Source organism: Myotis yumanensis, unplaced genomic scaffold, assembly GCF_028538775.1.
Source record: "Myotis yumanensis isolate MYYU_CA2020_CCGP unplaced genomic scaffold, mMyoYum1.0.hap1 SCAF_16, whole genome shotgun sequence".
NCBI classification, from domain to species: Eukaryota; Metazoa; Chordata; class Mammalia; order Chiroptera; family Vespertilionidae; genus Myotis; species Myotis yumanensis.
In genome coordinates this window covers 33,308,499-33,329,090 of record NW_027223767.1, presented here as the reverse complement: position 1 = coordinate 33,329,090, position 20,592 = coordinate 33,308,499, and the positions used below count along the sequence as shown (strand labels likewise).

Genomic DNA, 20,592 nt, shown 5'->3' with positions numbered 1-20,592 from the left:
CTTCATCCTATATAGCAAGCATGAATATTTTTGCGGCCCAGCCAATATAATGGTATGTAAGAAACATTTTAATAAAAAAATTCGTAACTTAATTTTTATAATATTCTGATATACATAATTATTAATTATTAATAACCCACTACAACGTTCGCTAATGACTGATTACTATAATCGTGTTGCATTCATTTCCGTTACGCACCTTATGTGCAGGCCCACCATTTCTCTCCACTAATACTAGCAGCGAATATTTTAGCAGCTGATTGCCACGTCATTAGTCTTGGACTGACTTGTTTGGTGTGCCCAACAGGAAAGTGTTGGTTGAATTATTTAAGATAGATTTTTAGTGTTGAGTAAAATACTTTATCAAAAGATTTGAACATCTTTATAACTACTCAGTGTCACATCACTTTTCAAAAGAAAATCAGTATAGCATTTAAGGCAATGAAGATGTGTGCCAATTTACCATAATTTTGGCATCCTTAACTAATGTAATTGTTCAAGATATTTGTGATACCTTGGTACAGTGGTCGGCAAACTGCGGCTCGCGAGCCACATGCAGCTCTTTGGCACCTTGAGTGTGGCTCTTCCACAAAATAACGACTTCTGCGCATGAGCCACGAAGTTTCAATTGCACTGTATGTGCGTGCCCGCACGTGGTATTTTGTGGAAGAGCCACACTCAAGGGGCCAAAGAGCCACATGTGGCTCGCGAGCCGCAGTTTGCCGACCACTGCCTTAGTAGATGTACAGGGTAGCTGAAGAAGAAGACGGACAGTTTCCCAGTGTTCACTCATTGTAGTATACTGGTATGTCTTACCTGTTTATATACTACTTTGATCTAACTTTTTTCATAATTTGTATTAAAACTTTTAAGTTATCTTCCCTTTCTTGATACTTGTCTATGACTGTTCTCAAGACGGCAGATCCTTGGGTGTTTTTCTCCTGTTGTTGAAAAGATAAAAATGAAATTGAGCAATATTTAATAGAATTTCAGCTCAAAATATTGGCTTTGTGCCCAGGCAGTGTGCCTCAGGGATTGAGCATCAACCTATGAACCAGGAGGTCACAGTTCAATTCCCAGTCAGGGCACATGCCTAGGTTGTGGGCTCCATCCCCTGTGCGGGAGGCAGCTGATTAATGATTCTCTCTCATCATTGATGTTTCTCTCTCTCTCTCCCTTCCTCTCTGAAATAAAAAAAATAAAAAATATTGACTTTGGTATGCAGGAAGGAGAACTTAAGAACACATGCTAAGTCATTCTAAATGTAAGGTGACAAGGAGCACAGCCATACTGTGGTATTCCAACAACTCACAGAGCTGAGATATAACTGCATCTGTGGCTTTATTGCCTACTAGAGGCCTGGTGCACAAAATGCGTGCACTGCGGGGAGAGGTCCCTCAGCCTGGCCTGTGCCTTCTCAGTCTGGGAGCCCCGTGGTGGATCAACCCAAAGAGGTAGGCCCTGCCTACCCGCTACAGCGCCGCCACAGGGTAGCCTGGGCCTCCCTCTTTGGGGCGATTGATTGCAGGGCTCTGTGATGGATCACCCCTGAAGAGGGAGGCCCCACCCACCTGCTGTAGCCCGCCGGTTGGTGGCCTGGGCCTCCCCCTTTGGGGCGATCATGGACCCCGCCACACCTCCCGATTGATCGATCACCTCACCAGCTGGTTCCCTGGGCCTCCCTTTGCAGGGCAATCATGGGGTGATGGCTGGGCCCCTGACCAATCACATCGCACCTGCCTTGGCTGGCCTGGCGCCAGTGGGTGTCACAGCGTGGTCGTCTGGATGGTCGTTCCGCTGTTCGGCCGTTAGGTCAATTTGCATATTGCGCTTTTATTATTATAGATACTTCAGAGACTCCATATGATTGACATCTCATGGCTAACCCTAGCCCTTCTGAGCCTAGTAAATATATAATCTGCTTCAAAATATTTAAATTAAAACTTTCCAGATTCTTTCCACCTTCCTTTTTAAAATTTTTTTTACTGTTTCTAAGCATATATTAGATTTGTATAGTCCGAAGTTACTACCTGATAACATTGGGTAATTAGTTATTCATTGAGATTTTATTGGTTTTTTATTTTTAACACAAATATATATGTAATTTTGAACAAATTATGGTTTTCTGGAAACAGGCTTTCAGCAAACACTGAAGTTAAGTAGAAATAAGTCATTTAAATTTCCTCTTATTTGATTCAGTACTGAACTTACATATTCTTCGTGACCTTTAGTTGAAGATTCTTGTTACTTCTTATGTAATTGTTTTTGCTAACTTTTTGTTTCGTTGAATTGTTTAGGTCAGTGGTTGCCAACCCGTGGTCTGTGGACCACTGGGGTCCGTGAGGTCCGAAAGGTGGGCGACCACTGGTTTAGGTCATTTCCCTCTCAGTAAGCACTTACTACTATTAGTCTGCTAAATATTATGGTTCCACACACCCACTTCTCCCAAAGCAAGAGCTAATTAATTTTCTTTTTTTTCTTTAGTCATACAAATTTCATTTTTCAAGTTGTTCATCAGAAATTTTACATATTTTATTTAAATGAAATGGTGCTGTATTTCAGACTGGGTGCTGTTGGTTAAATGTTGTTGATAATGTATTTTTGTTTTCTTTTCCTATTTCAGACTGAGTCTGTTTCTCAGCCACTGGAAAACCATGGTGCCTCTGGTCATTCTTCAGAGTCATTATCTACCAAATCATATGGAGCATTGAGACCTGTCAATGGAGTTATTAACACGTAAGTTATCTCTTCCACTTCTTACACTCAACATGCTTGTAAAAGAGCTCTTAAGTTATTCCTAGCCAGGGCTAACCCTGGTTTAACCGTTTGAGTCCCAAGCAGCGCAGTTGCGCTGCTTGGTATTTCTCGGCATAAAATAAAACAAGCGCTATCACGCTGCTTGGGTCTTTTCGTACTCATTTATTTTTTTATCTTTTTTTTTTTTTTAATATATTTTATTGATTTTTTACAGAGAGGAAGGGAGAGAGATAGAGAGTTAGAAACATCGATCAGCCGCCTCCTGCACATCCCCCACTGGGAATGTGCCCGCAACCCAGGCACATGCCCTTGACCGGAATCGAACCTAGGATCCCCCAGTCCGAAGGCCGACGCTCTATCCACTGAGCCAAACCGGTTTTGGCTCGTACTCATTTAGAGAAAGCTCGGTTGCGCTGTTTGGAATTCTTCGACAGTGTTTTTTCAATACCCCCTGGGACTCAAACGAATCGTATGTTTTCTCGACATAAAATCTCAGCAGCGCAAGCGCGCTGCTTGGGACTCAAACGGTTAAAGAAAGAAACCTCATCACATAATAATATTGTGCACATCTTCTACTGTAGCAAGTATAATTAGCATGCTAATGTATTTCCCTTTTACTTACTGACGCCTAAAATTGACTCATCATGTAGAAAAGTGAAAGGTCCTACAATTATTGTGAAACACTGTGATTGGTCATAGTGTTGGTAGAATTCCTCAGAAGTGTTTACATAAAATCCTCTATTCTAGGACAAATTAAATTTCTAAAGGTTAGCAGTCATCAGCATCAGGAGATGAACTCCTGCTTCAGAATACTTATGTGTGTCTGTGGCTATTTACAAGTAGAGGAGGTTGAACCAATATTAGAGGCTTTGTTTCTGTGAGCCTTCTGAAAAGTGAATATTATTCCTTCCTCTTGTGTAGGCTGCAGCCGGTCTTGGCAGACCACATTCCAGGTGACAACTCTGATGCTGAGGAACAATTACATAAAAAACAACGACTGAATCTAGTTTCTTCATCAACTGATGGCACCTGTGTGGCAGCCCGAACACGTCCTTTGCTGAGCTGTAAGAAACGGAGGCTTGTTCGACCCAACAGCATCGTTCCCCTTTCCAAGAAGGTTAGTACCAGTGAGGTTTGATCATTATTAAACCACTATAGGCCTGGTGCACAAAAATTCGTGCACTGGGGTGGGGGGGTGTCTCTCAGCCCGGCCTGCCCCCGTCACAGTCCGGGAACCCTCAGGGGATGTCCTACTGACAGCTTAGGCCCGCTCCCCATGGGAGCAGTCTGGCCTCTCTCTGTGGGAGGCAACCGGGCTGATCAGGGGAAGGCGCTGCCCCCATCACCTCGCTGCGGCTGCCACTGCCGGTCGCGGCAGCTAAGAGGCCTGAGCCCACGGCTGCCGTGAACCCCAGGCCTCACAGACGCTATGGCTTTGTCCAGAATTAGCATATTACCCTTTTATTAGTATAGATAAGCCAGATGTTCAAAAGTATTAGTCTTTTGCCAATTTTGCTTCATTTAACTAATATTTTCCAAACTTGGCCAACCACCAAGGTTTCCTGGTGAGTTCTAAAAAATACTAGGCTCCTTAACCCTTGTTTCCCAGAGATTCTGATTCACTTGCTTTTGAGTTAGACCTGGAAATCTTGTTTTTAAAAAACAAAAAACTCCTAGGTGACTTTGCAGCCAGGTTTGGAAACTATCGGCTTAAGCTTTTTAATCGAAATGGGATAGAGGAAGTTGAAATGCTGCCATCAACATTTTGAAAAACATTGGTGTGTCTTCTCATTTGTACTGTTATCACTAAAAATGGTAACATAGAATGCTTTTCTTTTAAATACGAATTTCCATTAAAATTTCTATATTGGTTGCTAAATGAATGTTTGTCTTGACAGAGAAAATGGAGATTGATTCACAACTATAGGAAGTTTGATTGCTGACTTTTCAAATAGCAGAGTTGGCTTTATCCCAAAACTAATGAAATAATACTCCAGTAAAATTAATGTCATGTAATGGTTAAGAGTATTAACTTTGAAGAGGATAAACTTGGGTTAAAATCATGGCACTGCCACTAGTTTTGTGATTTGGAGCAAGTTAATACCTCCTCCAACACCCCCACTCTACCTCCAGCCTCTGAGATCTCATAGGATTGTTTGAGTGTTAAGTGAAATGCATGTAACTTGCTTATTGGGCTGTCTGGCTCATAAGTTACTAGTACAAAGTGACTGTTGCTGTTATTACTTGTTTTTGTTTGTTCATTCACTCATCCAAAAATATGTATTGAGCTCCTACAATGAGTTATATCTGTTCTGTGTACTGGGACTACACTAAACAAAAACAGACAAAAATTCTTAATCTCATGAAAAAAATAATAAATGGAGTTTACATTATGTCCTATAATGTTAAGTGCTGGGGAGGAAAAAAATTCAGAGGAAAGGAATGAGGAACATCTGGTTGTTCAGATGGAATTAAGCCTTGAGCATTCCAAGGCTTGTAGATAAGAAAGATAAGGAAGAGTAAGAGGAAGGAGTGGAGTGACTAGTGAAGTGGAAGGAAAACTAAGTGTGGTATGTGGAAGGCAAGTGAAGAAAAGTGTTTCAGAGAGGAAGGAATGATCATGTCTTAGGTGCTGCAGATAGGTCAAGTTAGACAAAATTGAGACTTGACCATTGTATATGATGGGGGTCAGGGTTGTTGGAGAACTTTATGAGCAGTTTTGTTAGAGGGAGAAGAATCAATTCTGATCAGAGCAGATACAGGAGAGAATGGGAGGGAAGGAATTGAGGAAACTTGTAGATATACTATCAAAGAATGTTTTCTGTAAAGGTAGGCAGAGAAATAGCCTGTTTCAAGGGGAATCTTTCCTAAGATAGAGCTGTTACAATACTTTTGCTGATGAGAAAAACTAATGACAAAGAAGAGGGTAGAGAAGAGAATTTTTGGAACCATTAATATTTGGACAGCGGCTTTTCAGTACTTAGCTTGTTTTGTTATAGTATGCATTTAAACTATATGATGTTACCATGATTTTTTTTTTTTTTTTTAAGAAAAGTATTATAAGTGAAAATTAACTGTCAGGCTGTACCATTTCTCTCGTTTATTCTTCAGACTGCCTGAACTACCAAAATACCAGAAAAGAAAAGACTAAGATATTTTGCAGGTTTCTCATTAATATTTGAAGGTACACATACATTTTTAAAAAACAGTTGAGGCAAGGAAGAGACGCACAGAGCATACTAAAGACCCTTTGATTCCAATACCAATTTCTAAAACATTCATCCTGTCCTGGCCAGGTGGCTCAGTTGATTGGAGCATCTTCCTGTTCGTCCCATACACCAAAAGCTTGTGGATTTGATTCCCGGTCAGTGCACATAAGTAGATTGCAGGTTCATCTGAATCTGCTGCAACTGATTAATGTTTCTCACATTGATGTTTCTCTCTCCCTCTTTCCCTCCCTTACCCCTCTCTTCCTCTCTTCCTCCCTCTCTCAAATCAATAAACATATCCTTGGGCGAGGATTAATAAGTAAGTAAAATAAATAAAACAATCATCCCGGCATATGTAAAAATAAGCTGCATGGAAAATAAATCAAAGAAATAAATTGAGTTTGGAAAATAAACCATTTGCTGGTTATAGCAGAAATACTGGCCATAGTCGGAAATAAAGGCCATTCTCTCTATCTTGGTTATTTACCAGTATCAGTGATATTTGCTATTGAGCAAGCATCTTGCCTTCTGTCATCTTTAGGTGTTAAATTTGGGTTATTTCCCTATATCATGATTTCATTGTAATATAAGGGCTGATCATTATAACTTGTCTATATTGCTACTTATATTCTTCACTTTAAGGGTCTAGTTCAGCCATGGGCAAACTACGGCCCGCGGGCCAGATCCAGCCCGTTTGAAATGAATAAAACTAAAAAAAAAAAAAAAGACCGTACCCTTTTATGTAATGATGTTTACTTTGAATTTATATTAGTTCACAGAAACACTCCATCCATGCTTTTGTTCCGGCCCTCCGGTCCAGTTTAAGAACCCATTGTGGCCCTTGAGTCAAAAAGTTTGCCCACCCCTGGTCTAGTTAGTATGTTAGATGTTAGTGAATTAGCTAAGCCAGTAAAGAAATATTCAAGTGGGAAGTTTTTATAATATATGTCATGTTTATTTTGTGCCCTGCTGCTTCTGTAAGGTAGATGTTTATGACAATATAAAACACTAGAGGCCCAGTGCACAAAAGTTTGTGCACTGAGTGGGGGAGGGGGTCCCTCAGCCCGGCCTGTGCCCTCTCGCAGTCTGGGACCCCTCGGGAGATAATGACCTGCTGGCTTAGGCCTGCTCCCAGGTGGCAGAGGTCAGGCCCAATTCCTAGGTGCAGCCCCTGGTCGGGCTCAGAGCCGGGCCGATTGGGGAGTTGGGGCGCTGCCCCCTGTCATGCACAGAGCAGGGCAGATCGGGAGGTTGCGATGCCACCCCTAGTCACGCTCAGGGTACGGCCGATTGGAGGGTTGGGGCACCACCCCCTGTCACGCACAGAGCAGGGCCGATCAGGGGATTGAGGAGCTCCCCCCTGTCACTCACAGAGTAGGGCCAATAGGGGAGTTGGGGCACCACCCCCTGTCACACACAGAGCAGGGCGGATCAGGGGGTTGGGGCGCTGCCCCCTGTCATGCACAGAGCAGGGCCCATCAGGGGGGTTGGGGTTCCGTACCCTGTCACACACAGAGCAGGGCCGATCAGGGGGTTGGGGCGCTGCCCTCTTATCACCCACAGAGCAGGGCCCATCAGGGGGGTTGGGGCTCCATACCCTGTCACACACAGAGCAGGGCCAATCAGGGGGTTGAGGAGCTCCCGCCTGTCACGCACAGAGCAGGGCCCATTAGGTGGTTGAGGAGCTCCCCCCTGTCACTAACAGAGTAGGGCCAATAAGGGGAGTTGGGGCACCGCCCCCTGTCACACACAGAGCAGGGCGGATCAGGGGGTTGGGGCACCGCCCTCTATCACCCACAGAGCAGGGCCGATCAGGGGGTTGGGGCGCCGCCACTGTCACACTCTGGGCAGGGCCGATGGGGAAGTTATGGCTCTACCCCGTCACAGAGCAGGGCCCGTGGGGGGGGGGAGTTGGGGCGCCGCACCCTGTCACACTCAGGGCAGGGCCGATAGGGAGGTTATGGCTCTACCCTGTCACACACACAGCAGGGCCCGTGGGGGGAGGGGGGGGGGTTGGGGCGCTGCCCTCTATCACCCACAGAGCAGGGCCAATCAGGGGGTTGGAGCGCTGTACCCTGTCACAGAGCAGGGCCCATCAGGGGGTTAGGGCACCACACCCTGTCACACACAGAGCCGCAGGGCGATCAGGGGGTTGGGGAGCTCCCCCCTATCAGGCACAGAGCAGGGCTGATCAGGGGGTTGGGGCACCTTCCCCTGTCACGAACAGAGCAGGGCGGATAGGGAGGTTGTGGCCCCGCCCCCTGTCACACACAGAGCCGCAGGGGGATCAGGGGGTTTGGGCGCTACCCCCTGTCATGCTGATCCTGGTGCCGGGAGGCACATTACCCTTTTACTATATAGAATAGAGGCCTGGTCACGGGTGGGGGCTGGCTGGTTTGCCCTGAAGGGTGTCCTGGATCAGGGTGGGGGTCCCCACTGGGGTGCCTGGCCAGTCTGGGTGAGGGGCTGAGGGCCGTTTTCAGGCTGGCGGGTGACTGACGCTCCCAACCGCTCCTTTTTTTCTTTTCTGTTTTTTATTCTGGGCCAGCTTTAGCTCTGAGGCCTCGGCTGCTGAAAGCAGGTTTCTGGCCTTTGTTTACCTTCTGTATTTGATACAATGTTGCGGTCCGGCTGGCTGAAGCTTGGCTGACTAAAGTAGGTTTCTGGGGTTTTGTTTAGCTTCTATATTTGCAACATAGTTGCTTAGAGTTGCAGCTGAGAGGCCGGCAAGTCAGGCGGGGAACGTTGGAGTCTGCTGTCACTGGAACAAGCAAGCCTCCCTGTTCGCTTCAGTGCATGGCTACCGGCCGCCATCTTGGCTGGCAGTTAATTTGCATATCGCCCTGATTAGCCAATGGGAAGGGTAGCGGATGTACAGCTAATTACCATGTTTCTCTTTTATTAGATACGATTAGTTTCTAGATAGTGAGATTTTAGATCAAACAAATTTTAAAAATAAATCTGGGACCAGTGTTGGGTTGTTTTTTATTTTGTCAAGTGGAATGCTTTTATAAATTGGGTAAATCATATTACAGATGGTATTTTAAAAAGAAAAAATAATATGCCTTGAAATTTTGGGGTTGGACTTAGCGCTTTTTAATTTTTTAAAAATAGCATTTCTTATCAAATGGTGTGGCAATGTTCTGGCATGATTTTAATATTTTATAGTCTGTTGGAAGAGTATAATTATATAGGAAGATTGCTTTGGGGTAAATTTTCAAGTTAGCTTCTATAGAATTACAAGTGGGCCTCCACTTTTTCCTCTTACATCACACTTGAAGTCATATAGGACATTCTCTTAAGGCCTAGTGCCATGATATTTGTGGTTGAGGACTAAAGAACCAAAATAATTATGAGTTCGTATTAAAAGTGAATAATTTCATATCAAGTGGGATGTGTTCTTTTTTGATAGGGGATTCCTGTGATAGACTTTGGAGGCCCAACTTTGCAGTACTAATCTTTTGGGAAGAAGAAAGAGTGCCATGTGGAAAATTGTAGTTCCTTAGGAATTAAAGCTACTTAGAATACTCAGAAGTCACCCAGTGCTTAGAACACAAACCTCTAAACTTTTGTGTTTTATATATGCACCATACAATTTGAAAAATTGAGATTAAATAAATAAAAGTACAAGCTCTAATGAACTGTCCTCAAGACAAAAGAATTTGTAATGCTTTGAACTAATATTTTGTGATTCACAGAAAATGATGAATATAGCCTTACAGTTTTTGATCTTTTCAAATTTACACATACAGAATTTTATAGAAAGCATTCTTAATTGTTAAGAATTATGTATCAGTGTTTATATCCATTTCTTAGTCTTATTTATATTTAGTCTTCTTTCTTGATTAACCTTTTTAGCAGTTTTTCTATTTTAATAGTTATTTCAAAGACCAGTTCTTTGCTGTTAGTTCCTTCTTCCTGTAGTCTTCTCACTCCCCCTCCCTTTTTTGCCTTTATTCAGATGGCTTAGTTAATTTTTCTGTTCTTTCTTTTATAATAATAAAAACATTTAACTTTTTAAATTTTCTTTCTTAGGGTAGCTTTGGATGTCATTCCACAGCCTTTGATGTGGCAAGTGTTCCTTTTGCTATTTGTAAATTGCCTTTGAGTTTTTTAGTTATTTTCTCAAGAGTTAAGAATTGAGTTTCCAAATTCCAACTGGTTAGTTTTTCTTTTTAAATCTTTTGTTATTACTAATTTTTATAGCATTTTGGTCAATCTCTTCTTGGCCTTTTGGCTAAGATCAAGTGTATAGTATAGCATTTTGGTCAAAATGTTTTAGTAGTTTCTGCTAATATTTATAGTCCATTATGTGGATTTTATTTTTTTAATTTTCATTGCTGTTTAGTATAAAGTTCTATATAATTGTATCCTCATAGTTGCAGCTTCTTTTTCCAGTAGTTGTTTTTGTCTTACATTCAACTTTTCTTTATAGTAATGTTATACAGTATATGCTTTTTTCTCATTCATTTACTTTTAGGATTTTGTATGTTTTTTGAAACATCGTAGAAGAAGATTTAGGTGTTTCTTTTTAATGTCTTAAGAAACTCTGTTTTATTAAATATAAATAGAGAATAGTTTTAATTTTATATTCAGTTTTGAAACTAGATTTAAAGGCTTATTTTTACTGTAATACTTTATTATTTACTGGCCGTCTTTTTTATACTTTCATGTGCCCATTTATTGAGTTCCTAATTTGGATTTTTAATTTTTCAGTGATTAGAGCAATAATTTCATCATGTTTCAAGTTTTCAGACCATAACCTTTGTCCCTGAAAACCCTGTTCTGCTTTCTTTTGGTGGGGGAAAAGAGCAATTGTTTATTCTGTTTTGGCATAGAATTAGACTGGTGTCAATCTACTTTTATTCCTTTGTATTGATAATTGATTCTATTCTGTGGTGCCCAATATGATAGCCACTACCCACGTGTAGCTTTTTAATATATTTTATTGATTTTTTTTTACAGAGAGGAAGGGAGAGGGATAGAAAGTTAGAAACATCTACCAGCTGCCTCCTGCACACCCCCTACTGGGGATGTGCCCGCAACCAAGGTACATGCCCTTGACCAGAATTGAACCTGGGACCTTTCAGTACGCTCTATCCACTGAGCCAAACCGGTTAGGGCCCCACATGATGCTTTTTAAAATTAAGTTTAAAAATTCAGTACCTTATGGCACCCAGACACATTTCCAGGGTTCAGTAGTCACATGTGACTATAAGCTACCATATTTAGTTGCACAAATATAGACATTTCCATCATTGCAAAATATAGCTCTGTCTAGGTTTCTTCTGTAATAGCTTTGGGTTTTGATTCCCTTAAATTTGTAGTTGCCTCTCTAAGTAACCAATTATCTATGTTATTTTTCTATTATTTTTATCTAGCTCTTACTACCTACTCTACATTATTGTGATCATTAAATTAGACCAGAGGCCCGATGCACAAAATTCGAGCAAGGGGCTCGGCCCTCGAAGTTGCAGCGGCTTGCCTCTGCCCTCACAGCCCCAGCTTTGTAGGGAATGTCGTCTGGAAGTCCGGTCTAATTAGCATTTTATGCTTTTATTATTATAGATAAGGGAAGTAATTGGCACAGTTTGGCTGCACATAATGAGTATTCAGATGTTAACTGTTAACTTTTCTCTGATTGTTTTCTTTGGTTCTCATATAACATAAAGGAAAAAGACAAGTTTGTTGCCTGTTTCCTATTTTAATTTCCTTTATCACCAGTTCTGATCTATAGTTGCTCTTAGATAGATTCTATTTCTGCTACAATAGGTTAAGATTTTCTTTTTTTTTTTCTTTTCAGATTTTATATTTCCTTTTTATGTCACTTATTGCCCTTTGCACTTTCCCTGTTACTATATAATAAAGGCTATGTTGTCTTTTACCGTACTCTGTTGGAGATGCCAAAAGTTTCACTAATTGTTTGACTAAATTTTTTAATAGTTTTTCAGAGATATGTATATTCTTTCTGAATTTCTCAGATTTGCTTTCTTTTCCTTTGTTCTGCAGTATTCTACTCATGAATTTTTCTTTCATCATTTTTTAAAAGTAACTTGATCTATCCAGACTTTGTTTATCACTAGAAAAATTCAGTAACTCACTATTAGTTTCCTATCACAATTATGGAGGCTACAAGTCTGAAATCAAAGTGTCAATCCTTGCTGCCTCTGAAGGCTCTAGGAAAATTCTTTCTTGCCACTTCCTGCTTCTAGTGGTTGCCAGCAATTCTTAGCGTTCCTTTCCTTGTGGCAGCATAACTTCTATCTCTGCCTCTGTCTTCACATGATCATCTTACTCTGTGTCTGTATCTCTGCTTCCTGCATTTTCACATGGTCTTATAAGGATACCAATCCTTGGATTTGAGTCCCACCCTAATCTACTATTACTTTCTATGTAACTACATCTGCACAAACCCAATCCTATATAATAAAAGCCTAATATGCAAATTGTCCCCTCAACCAGGATTTCTACTGGAAGTCCCACCCAGAGTTCAACCAGGGGGTGGCGGGGCCAGCCGGCCAATCTCCCGCAACCCCTCCCCTCGGCCGTGCATGCATTCGTGCACCAGGCCTCTAGTCTATAATAATAATAATAATAATAAAAGCGTAATGTGCTAATTAGACCGGACGACCTTCCGGACGAAGCCAGGGCCGTGAGGGAAGCCCGGCGTCCGGGTGCCTGCCGACGATTGGAGGGAAGCCTGGGTCCCAGGTGCCTGCCAGCAGCCGGGGGAAGGAAGGCCTAGTCTTGCACGAATTTTGTGCATCGGGCCTCTAGTTTACAAATAAGGCCACATTCTGTGGTTCTGGGTGGGCATGGATTTTGGGGCAGGGTCTGGAGAGGAGACACTATTCTACTCACTATACTGGCCTTTGTATGTTGTTCCTTGTCTCTGCTACATGGTAGTTGGATCATTTTCTCAATTTTAAATATGGAAGATGGGTTGATAGGTGCTAGTCCCAATTCAATTCTTGTGTTTGCTCTAAAATAGTTGGACTTCCTTTACTCCCTTTGACTGTTTCCTGGGACTCTTGTGTTGTGTACCATTGAATTTATTGTGTGAAGAACTTTAGGTCCCTGTATAAGGAAAAGCTTAACTAGGTTTACCTGACTCCTCCCCTAATTATTTTAATTCTGTGAAGTATAAAAAAATGAAGTAACAGACATCTATGTACATACTACCTTAAAAGTTAATATCTTGACTTTTTTTCACTTTATGTATTTTTTTAATAGTTATAAGAAAAATACAGATAAACAGTGTTCCTTTTATTTTCTGTTATCTCCTTCACCTGCTTTCTTCCCCATAGGCAACCACTATCTGAATTTTTTTGTGTTTGTGTGCATATCTTTTTTTTTCTTTATTGAATAAGGTATTACATATATGTCCTTATCCCCCCTACTCCCCCCTGAATTATGTTTATATCTATTTTTTAAAATCCTTATTGTTGAAAGTATTACGTATGTCCCTCTTTTTCCTCCATTGACCCCTTCTAGCCTACTCCTGCCCCAACTATCATGAATTTGATATGTATACTCCCAGTTCAGGTTCTTATTTGTACTACATGTATCAATGAGCAGAATGCAGTATTGTTTCATTTAACGTTTGTACAAAAATGTGTATGTATATATATATATATATATATATATATATATGTTGTCATGGTGTACATACTCTGCTACTTGGTTGGTGGGTTGTTTTTTGTTTGTTTGTTTTTTAAGTAGAGGCCTGGTGTGCGAATTCGTGCAGCAGTGGGGTCCCTCGGCCTGGGCTGCAGGATGAGGCCGAAATCGGCTCTTCGACATTCACCAAGGGGTCCCAGATTGTGAGAGGGTGCAGGCCACACTGAGGGACTCCACTGGTGCACGATTGGGGCCAGCGAGGGACACGGGAGGCTGGCCAGCCAGGCAGAGACCATGGGAGGGCAACAGGGTGTATCTGGCCTGTCGTGCTTAGTCTTGATAGGCCAGACCCCAGCAGCAAGCTAACCTACCAGCTGCAGCATCTGCCCCCTGGTGGTCAGTGCATGTCATAGTGAGCGGTTGAGTGGCCTTAGCATATCATTGGCATATTACACTTTGATTGGTTGAATGGATGACCGGACACTTAGCATATTAGGCTTTTATTATACAGGATTCACTGTTTTTCAAGATCTCTGTGTTGTCCTAGCTGGTTTGGCTCAGTGGGTCCCAGGTTATATTCTCGTCAAGGGTATGAACCTCTGTTGCTTGATCCCCGGCCCTGGTCAGGTGCATGTGGTAGGCAACCAATCCGTTTCTCTCTCTCTCTCTCTCTCTCTCCCCCTCCCTCCCCCCACTACTCTCTCTAAAAATCAATGAGAAAATATCCTCAGATGAGGATTTTAAAGAAAAATCTCTGTGTTGGTATATTTGGTTTAAGTTCAGTTTTTTGTGGTTTTTTTGTTTGTTTGTTTGTTTTTTAATCCTCACTTGAGGACACATTTCCATTGATGAGAGAGAGACAGAGATATCCGTTGCCTCCCATATGTGCCTCAACTGGGAATTAAACCCACAACCTAAGTATGTGCCCTGACCTGGAATTGAACCTGAAGCCCTTTGGGGTATAGGATGATGCTCCAGCCACCTGAGCCACCCAGCCACGGCTAGTTCAGCTTTCATTAGTAGTACACATTTCCTTAAGAAAGACACTGTTTGGGTGTGAGCATATTCATATCCTGTTCGTTGACTTTGGGTTTTAAATTTAACTCATATCTTGGGCTTATTAAAATTATATTCCTATCTTCTGTATTCTTTGATCTGCTTTCTGTTTGTTTTTGAAATATATTTGATATGTGACATTGTGTAAGTTTAAGGTATACAACATGTTGATTTGATATTTATATTGCAGCATGATTGCTGTTGTCTAGAACACCTCTATTGTGTCACATAATTATCATTTCCTTTTTGTGATGAAACAATGAAAAAACAATACTTAAGATCTAGTCTCATCCTAGCTGGTTTGACTCAGTGGATAGAACATCGGTCCCGGGTTTGATTCAGGTCAAGTGCACCTACCTCGGTTGCAGGCACCTCCCCACCGCATGCTCTGGTCAGGTCTTGTGTAGGAGGCAACCAATCGATGTGTTTCTCTCACATTGATGTTTCTCTCTGTCTTTCCCTCTCTCTTCCACTCTCTCTAAAAATCAAGGATTAAAAAAAAAATCTAGTCTTGCCCTAGCCGGCTTGGCTCAGTGGATAGAGCATCGGCCTGCGGACTGAAGGGTCCCAGGTTTGATTCCGGCCGAGGGCACATGACTGGGTTGCGGGCTCAATTCCCAGTGGGGGTGTGCAGGAGGCAGCCGATCAATGATTCTCTCTCATCATTGATGTTTCTATCTCTCTCTCCTTCTCCCTTCCTCTCTCAAACCAATAAAGAAATATATTTTTTTTTTGAAAAATCTAGTCTCTTACCACATTTGATATTTTAAAATACAGTTGTATTATCTATAATCACTATACTCTGTATTAGATCTCCAGGACTTTAATATCCAGTAGTGTAAGTTTAATATTTCTCTTATTTCCTCAACCCGCTCTCCCACTTCTTTTTTCTTTTCTTTTTTTCCCCTCACCCGAGGACATTTCTACATTGATTTTTAGAGAGAGGGAAAGACAGAGAAACATCGATGTGAAAGAAACACATTGATTGGTTGCCTCCTGCATGCACCCTAAACAGGACCCCGGCCAGGGAGGAGCCTGCAACCAAGGTACGTGCTTGTTGATTGGAAGCCTTACCAATAACATAAACAGTTGATTAGCATAGTTTGTATGTTATATGTATTAAATATTCTTACAATAAACTAAGCTAGAGAAAAAGAAAATCATAAGAAAGAGAAAATATATTTACTGTATTTATTGAAAAAAATTGCATGTAAATGGACCCAGGCAGTTCATACTCATGTTGTTCAAGGGTAAAGTGTAGTGACAAGCATAAAGATCCTTCAGGACATCAAACACTTTCGTGAGGTGTGATGGGCGAATCAATTTGGAGAGTACTTCAAAGATTCATAGAAGATGTTAAAGACCTAAAAGTCTTTTGTTAAAAAGAAGAAATGCTTTAATTTGTTTCCCTAACTTATTTGACAAGGGAACCTTTGTAAAGTAATACTGATTAAACATGGTCATGAATTAGTAGAATTCCAAGAGAAACATTTTAGGACACCTGCTTTCTACTGTGTAATCTTTGTAGGTGATATTTGTACACTTGGCAATACTGAAATAAGACGTTTAAAAATGAAACCTTTACCTATCAACATTTTTCACTTCTTAATATCTCATTCTTAAATTATGACTACATGCAGATATTTTAAAATATTATAAAGTAAATATGATATACTTGCAACATTGACTTAGTTATTGATCCCATTTTATGTTCAAATATAGTCTAATGTCTAATTTTATAGAAAAATAAACTAATAAGATCAAATGATTGCACATTTCCTATCAATATTTTATAAACTTACATTTGTTTTCATTGCTGTGTGTATGTACTTTAGATTTTTGAGTTGCATATACATATTTTTTAATATCAGTACTTGGTATTTTAATTTTTATTTTTTGAAATATATTTTTATTAATTTCAGGAAGGGAGAGAGAGATAGAAATATCAATGATGAGAGAGAGAATCATTGATTGGCTACCTCCTGCATGCTCCCTACTGGGGATTGAGCCCACAACCTGGGCATGTGCCCTTGACTAGATTTGAACCTGGGACCCTTCAGTCTGCAGGCCAATGCTCTATCCACTGAGCCAAACCGGCACAGTACTTGGCATTTTAGATGCTGCAAATGAAGTGATGCCACAGTTTGTTTAACCATTCCACAGTTTATTTTTCAATGTTATGTATCAGGTGAGCCATGAGAATTTGGGCACAAATTTCAAAATCTTTCCCTATTCCATTGTGATCTTAGTTCCTTTGATTGCATCATAAGCTAATTCCTTGGGGATCTAGTTTCTAAAAAGTAAGAGTCTACTATTGTTAGTTCTGTATATTGCAAGTTGAGGTTATATTAAGATTAAATCAGGTAGTACCAAATCCAGCGTTGTGGGTGATTATTGCCACCAGTAACACTTTTAGTTTTAACAGGGATTTTCTATTGTTATTAGAGACTATTCTATTCAGACTAGAGGCCCAGTGCACGAAATTCGTGCACTCAGGGGTGGGGGGCTCCCTCAGCCCGGCCTGTGCCCTCTTGCAGTCCGGGAGCCCTTAGGGGATGTCCGACTGCTGGCTTAGGCCCACTCCCCCCAGCGGGCCTAACCCAGCAGTCATTAAGGAGGTGGAGGAGGCTCCTGCCACCACTGCTGCTGTGCTCTCCAGCTTTGAGCCCGGCTCAGGGCTTCTGGCTGAGTGGTGCTCTCCTGCGGGAGCGCACTGACCACCAGGGGGCAGCTCCTGTGTTAAGCATCTGCCCCTTGGTGGTCAGTGTGCATCATAGTGACCGGTCATTCCACCTTTCAGTTGATTTGCATATTAGCCTTTTATTATATAGGATTGCCAAGATTCTCTTAAAATGATTTTTACAGTTGGTTTGAATCAAGATTCAGATATGGTCCATACATTCAAGTGAGTCTTTTAAATGTAATTTTATAGGTTTCCCCTTTATCTCTTTTTTTCCTTGTGGTTTAAACACTTTTATGATATGCTTAGATGTGATTTTTCTTTGCATTTCTGTTCTGCTTGGGTTTTGCAGTTTAAGTCTGTGGATTTGTGTCTTTAATCAGTTTTAGCACAAATTGGGCCATTATCTCTTCAAAGACTACTTTCCCCCCATTCTGTCTTCTCTGTCTGGGTTGCCAACAACAGGTACATTGGGTTTTGTCACAGTGTCCTGCAAGCCCTTTACATTCTATTCTGTATTTTACTGTGGTTTTTTTCCTCCCTCTGTTTCTTAATTTCTCTAGTTCCTATTAAACTATCTGCCAGTTCTCTTATTCTCTCTTCTTTTGTACCTCATGTGAAATTTATTGAGTTATTAAGTTTCCATTTGATTCATTTACACACACACACACACACACACACACACACACAGTCTTTCTGAGTCTTTTCATTTTTCTTTCCCATTTTTTCCTGAACATATTAATCATTTATATTTACATCTTTGTCAGCTGACTCCAAAGTCTGGATCACTGGGCACTCTCTTTCTGTGTTGTTTTCAGTCAATGTAAGATACTGTTTTTAAGAGGTTTGGCTGCTTCGGTATTCTCTGGTGCAGATCCACTTTTTTTCTAGGCATATATAAAGGGGGGCTGAACACTTTTGTGTGCAAGTTGGGACTGAGCTGAGTTGCAACTGGATTACAAATTTGATGAGGCTTTGTCCCTCTCTGGTCCATTCTTAGGGCATAGCCTTGTTTCTCAACCCCCATCTGAAAATGCCTGGTATGTTGACCAGTGTCCTGTCCCTGAACTCTAATTCTAGTTTCCTCAGCAGAGTGAGACTGCCTCAAACCTCCTCTCTATTTTTCAGAGGCTTTCTACTTAGTTTCTAACCCATCACAGCTTCAGAATTTGCTAAATTCCTTGGAAGGGTGAGTACCTGACGTGTCATATTGGGAATTTGGCACTTCAAGTGTCTAATGTTCTCTCTTCTGCCCTTTTATAGAACCATCAAAAGCTCTACTCATTTCTCTGCCCCTAGAAGTGGCCCTCTATCAAGGCAACCAAATTCTAAGCATCTTTTCTAAAATCACCCATTGTTCTCAAGAAGAAGTACCTCTACACTTCAGTGGTTCTTCCCTCTCTGCATCTTGTCTGCTCAATATTGTCATTGTTTTAGCATTTCTCTTAATAGCTTAAAGTTTTTGTTTTGTCCTTTTAAACTCTGGCCTTACCAGTTATTCTCAGAGTTCTGATTTACTGTAAACTACCCCTTATCCTCATAATTTATTTGTTGTGAAAACTCATTTATCCCTTCATATCTGTGGCTTGCTTTTTTTCAGATTGTATCCCTATAGTGTAACTTTCTTGCCTCTTGGTATATCTACAATGTTTTATTGGATGCTGGGCATTTAATTTTATTTTTTTTGACATATGTGGATTGTTTTATCTTCCTTTAAAGAGGCTTTGTTTTGTTGGTAAGTAAGTTCCTTGAGATACAGTTTTTTCTTCGCTGGGGGGTGGTGTAGAGTAGTTTATTTAATAGTTAAGTCCACTAATAAATAGGGATCTTCTGGGGTCTTTCTTGAATGCGTTATGCCACTTGGCTGGTCAAAATTCAAAAGCCTCCCACCTGTGTGAACTCTGAGAATCGTTCAGTTCACAGCTCTTCATTTGTTCTTTGCCTTACCTGGTGGAGTTTCACCCTGTATGTGGGCTTCAGATTGAGTGAACACTTAAGAGCAGTGGTTCTCAACCTTCCTAAGGCCGTGACCCTTTAATACAGTTCCTCATGTTGTGGTGACCCCCAACCATAAAATTATTTTCGTTGCTACTTCATAACTGTAATTTTGCTACTGTTATGAATCGTAATGTAAATATCTGATATGCAGGATGTATTTTCATTGTTACAAATTGAACATAATTAAAGCAGTGATTAATCACAATATGTAATTATATATGTATTTTTCAATGGTCTTAAGTGACCCCTGTGAAAGGGTTGTTCGACCCCCAAAGGGGTCGCGACCCACAGGTTGAGAACCGCTGCTTAAGAGTATGTCATGAAGATTTCTATATGGCTCCCTTTTCTGGAGAATTTTGCTTCACAATTTCCAATCACCTGATCTTCTAAACTTCACCTCTGGGGGTTTGTTTCCTCAATTCCATGAAACCACTGTACTCTGCTTAGATCCCCTCTACCTGCTGTGCAGTCTGCAGTGTATCTCTAGGCAGAAAGCTGGGGCTATCACGGGAGCTGCTTCATGTGTTTCTCAGTTGTAAGCTATATGTTGTCCAGTTTTCTAGTTTATGGTTGTGGGATAAATCTGATCACTGTTGCACGACCCGCATGGCTCAGTGGTTGAGCGTTGACCTATGAACTAGGGGGTCACAGTTCGATTTCCAGTCAAGGCACATGCCTGGGTTGTAGGCTCCATCCCCAGTGGGGGTGTATAGGAGGCAGCCGCTCAGTGATTCTCTCTCATCATTGATGTTTCTAACTCTCTCTACCTCTCCGTTCCTCTCTGAAATCAATAAAAACATATATATACATATACATATACATATACATATACATATACACTGAGTGGCCAGATTATTATGATTACCTGACATTTGTAGGCAAATTAGCTATAATTTTGCGCTGAAGTTGCTAGGGGGCCAGACCATTCTAAATAGGGAAGCAGGTTGTTCACCACGACAGTAGGAGTGATTTTTTTCTGAAGATATTGGGTAAACAACGCGATTTAACAGCCTTTGAACGTGGGATATACACACACACACACATACTCTGAGTGGCTAGATTATTATGACCACCCCATCAGCACTTCGTTGGGCCACCTTTGCCTTCAATACTGCGGCGATTCTTCTTGGCATTGACTCCACAAGATGTTTGCAAGGTGATGCGAGGAATCTGACACCATGCCTAATGAATAGCACTGTTCAGTTCTGTGAGATTTGATGCAGTGGTCGGCAAACTGCGGCTCGCGAGCCACATGTGGCTCTTTGGCCCCTT

At 41.3% G+C, this 20,592-nt stretch overlaps 1 protein-coding gene across 4 annotated transcripts in view; it reads left to right on the top strand.

Moving 5' to 3' along the window:
• KANSL1 (KAT8 regulatory NSL complex subunit 1) overlaps positions 1 to 20,592 on the top strand; it is a 156,520-nt gene that overhangs the window by 117,267 nt on the left and 18,661 nt on the right. For all 4 annotated transcript variants that reach the window (XM_070395155.1, XM_070395156.1, XM_070395157.1 and 1 more), the window contains 2 exons: positions 2,624 to 2,736; positions 3,679 to 3,874. In XM_070395155.1, the coding sequence (XP_070251256.1) occupies positions 2,624 to 2,736; positions 3,679 to 3,874 (309 nt within the window). The remainder of the gene's footprint in view (positions 1 to 2,623; positions 2,737 to 3,678; positions 3,875 to 20,592) is intronic.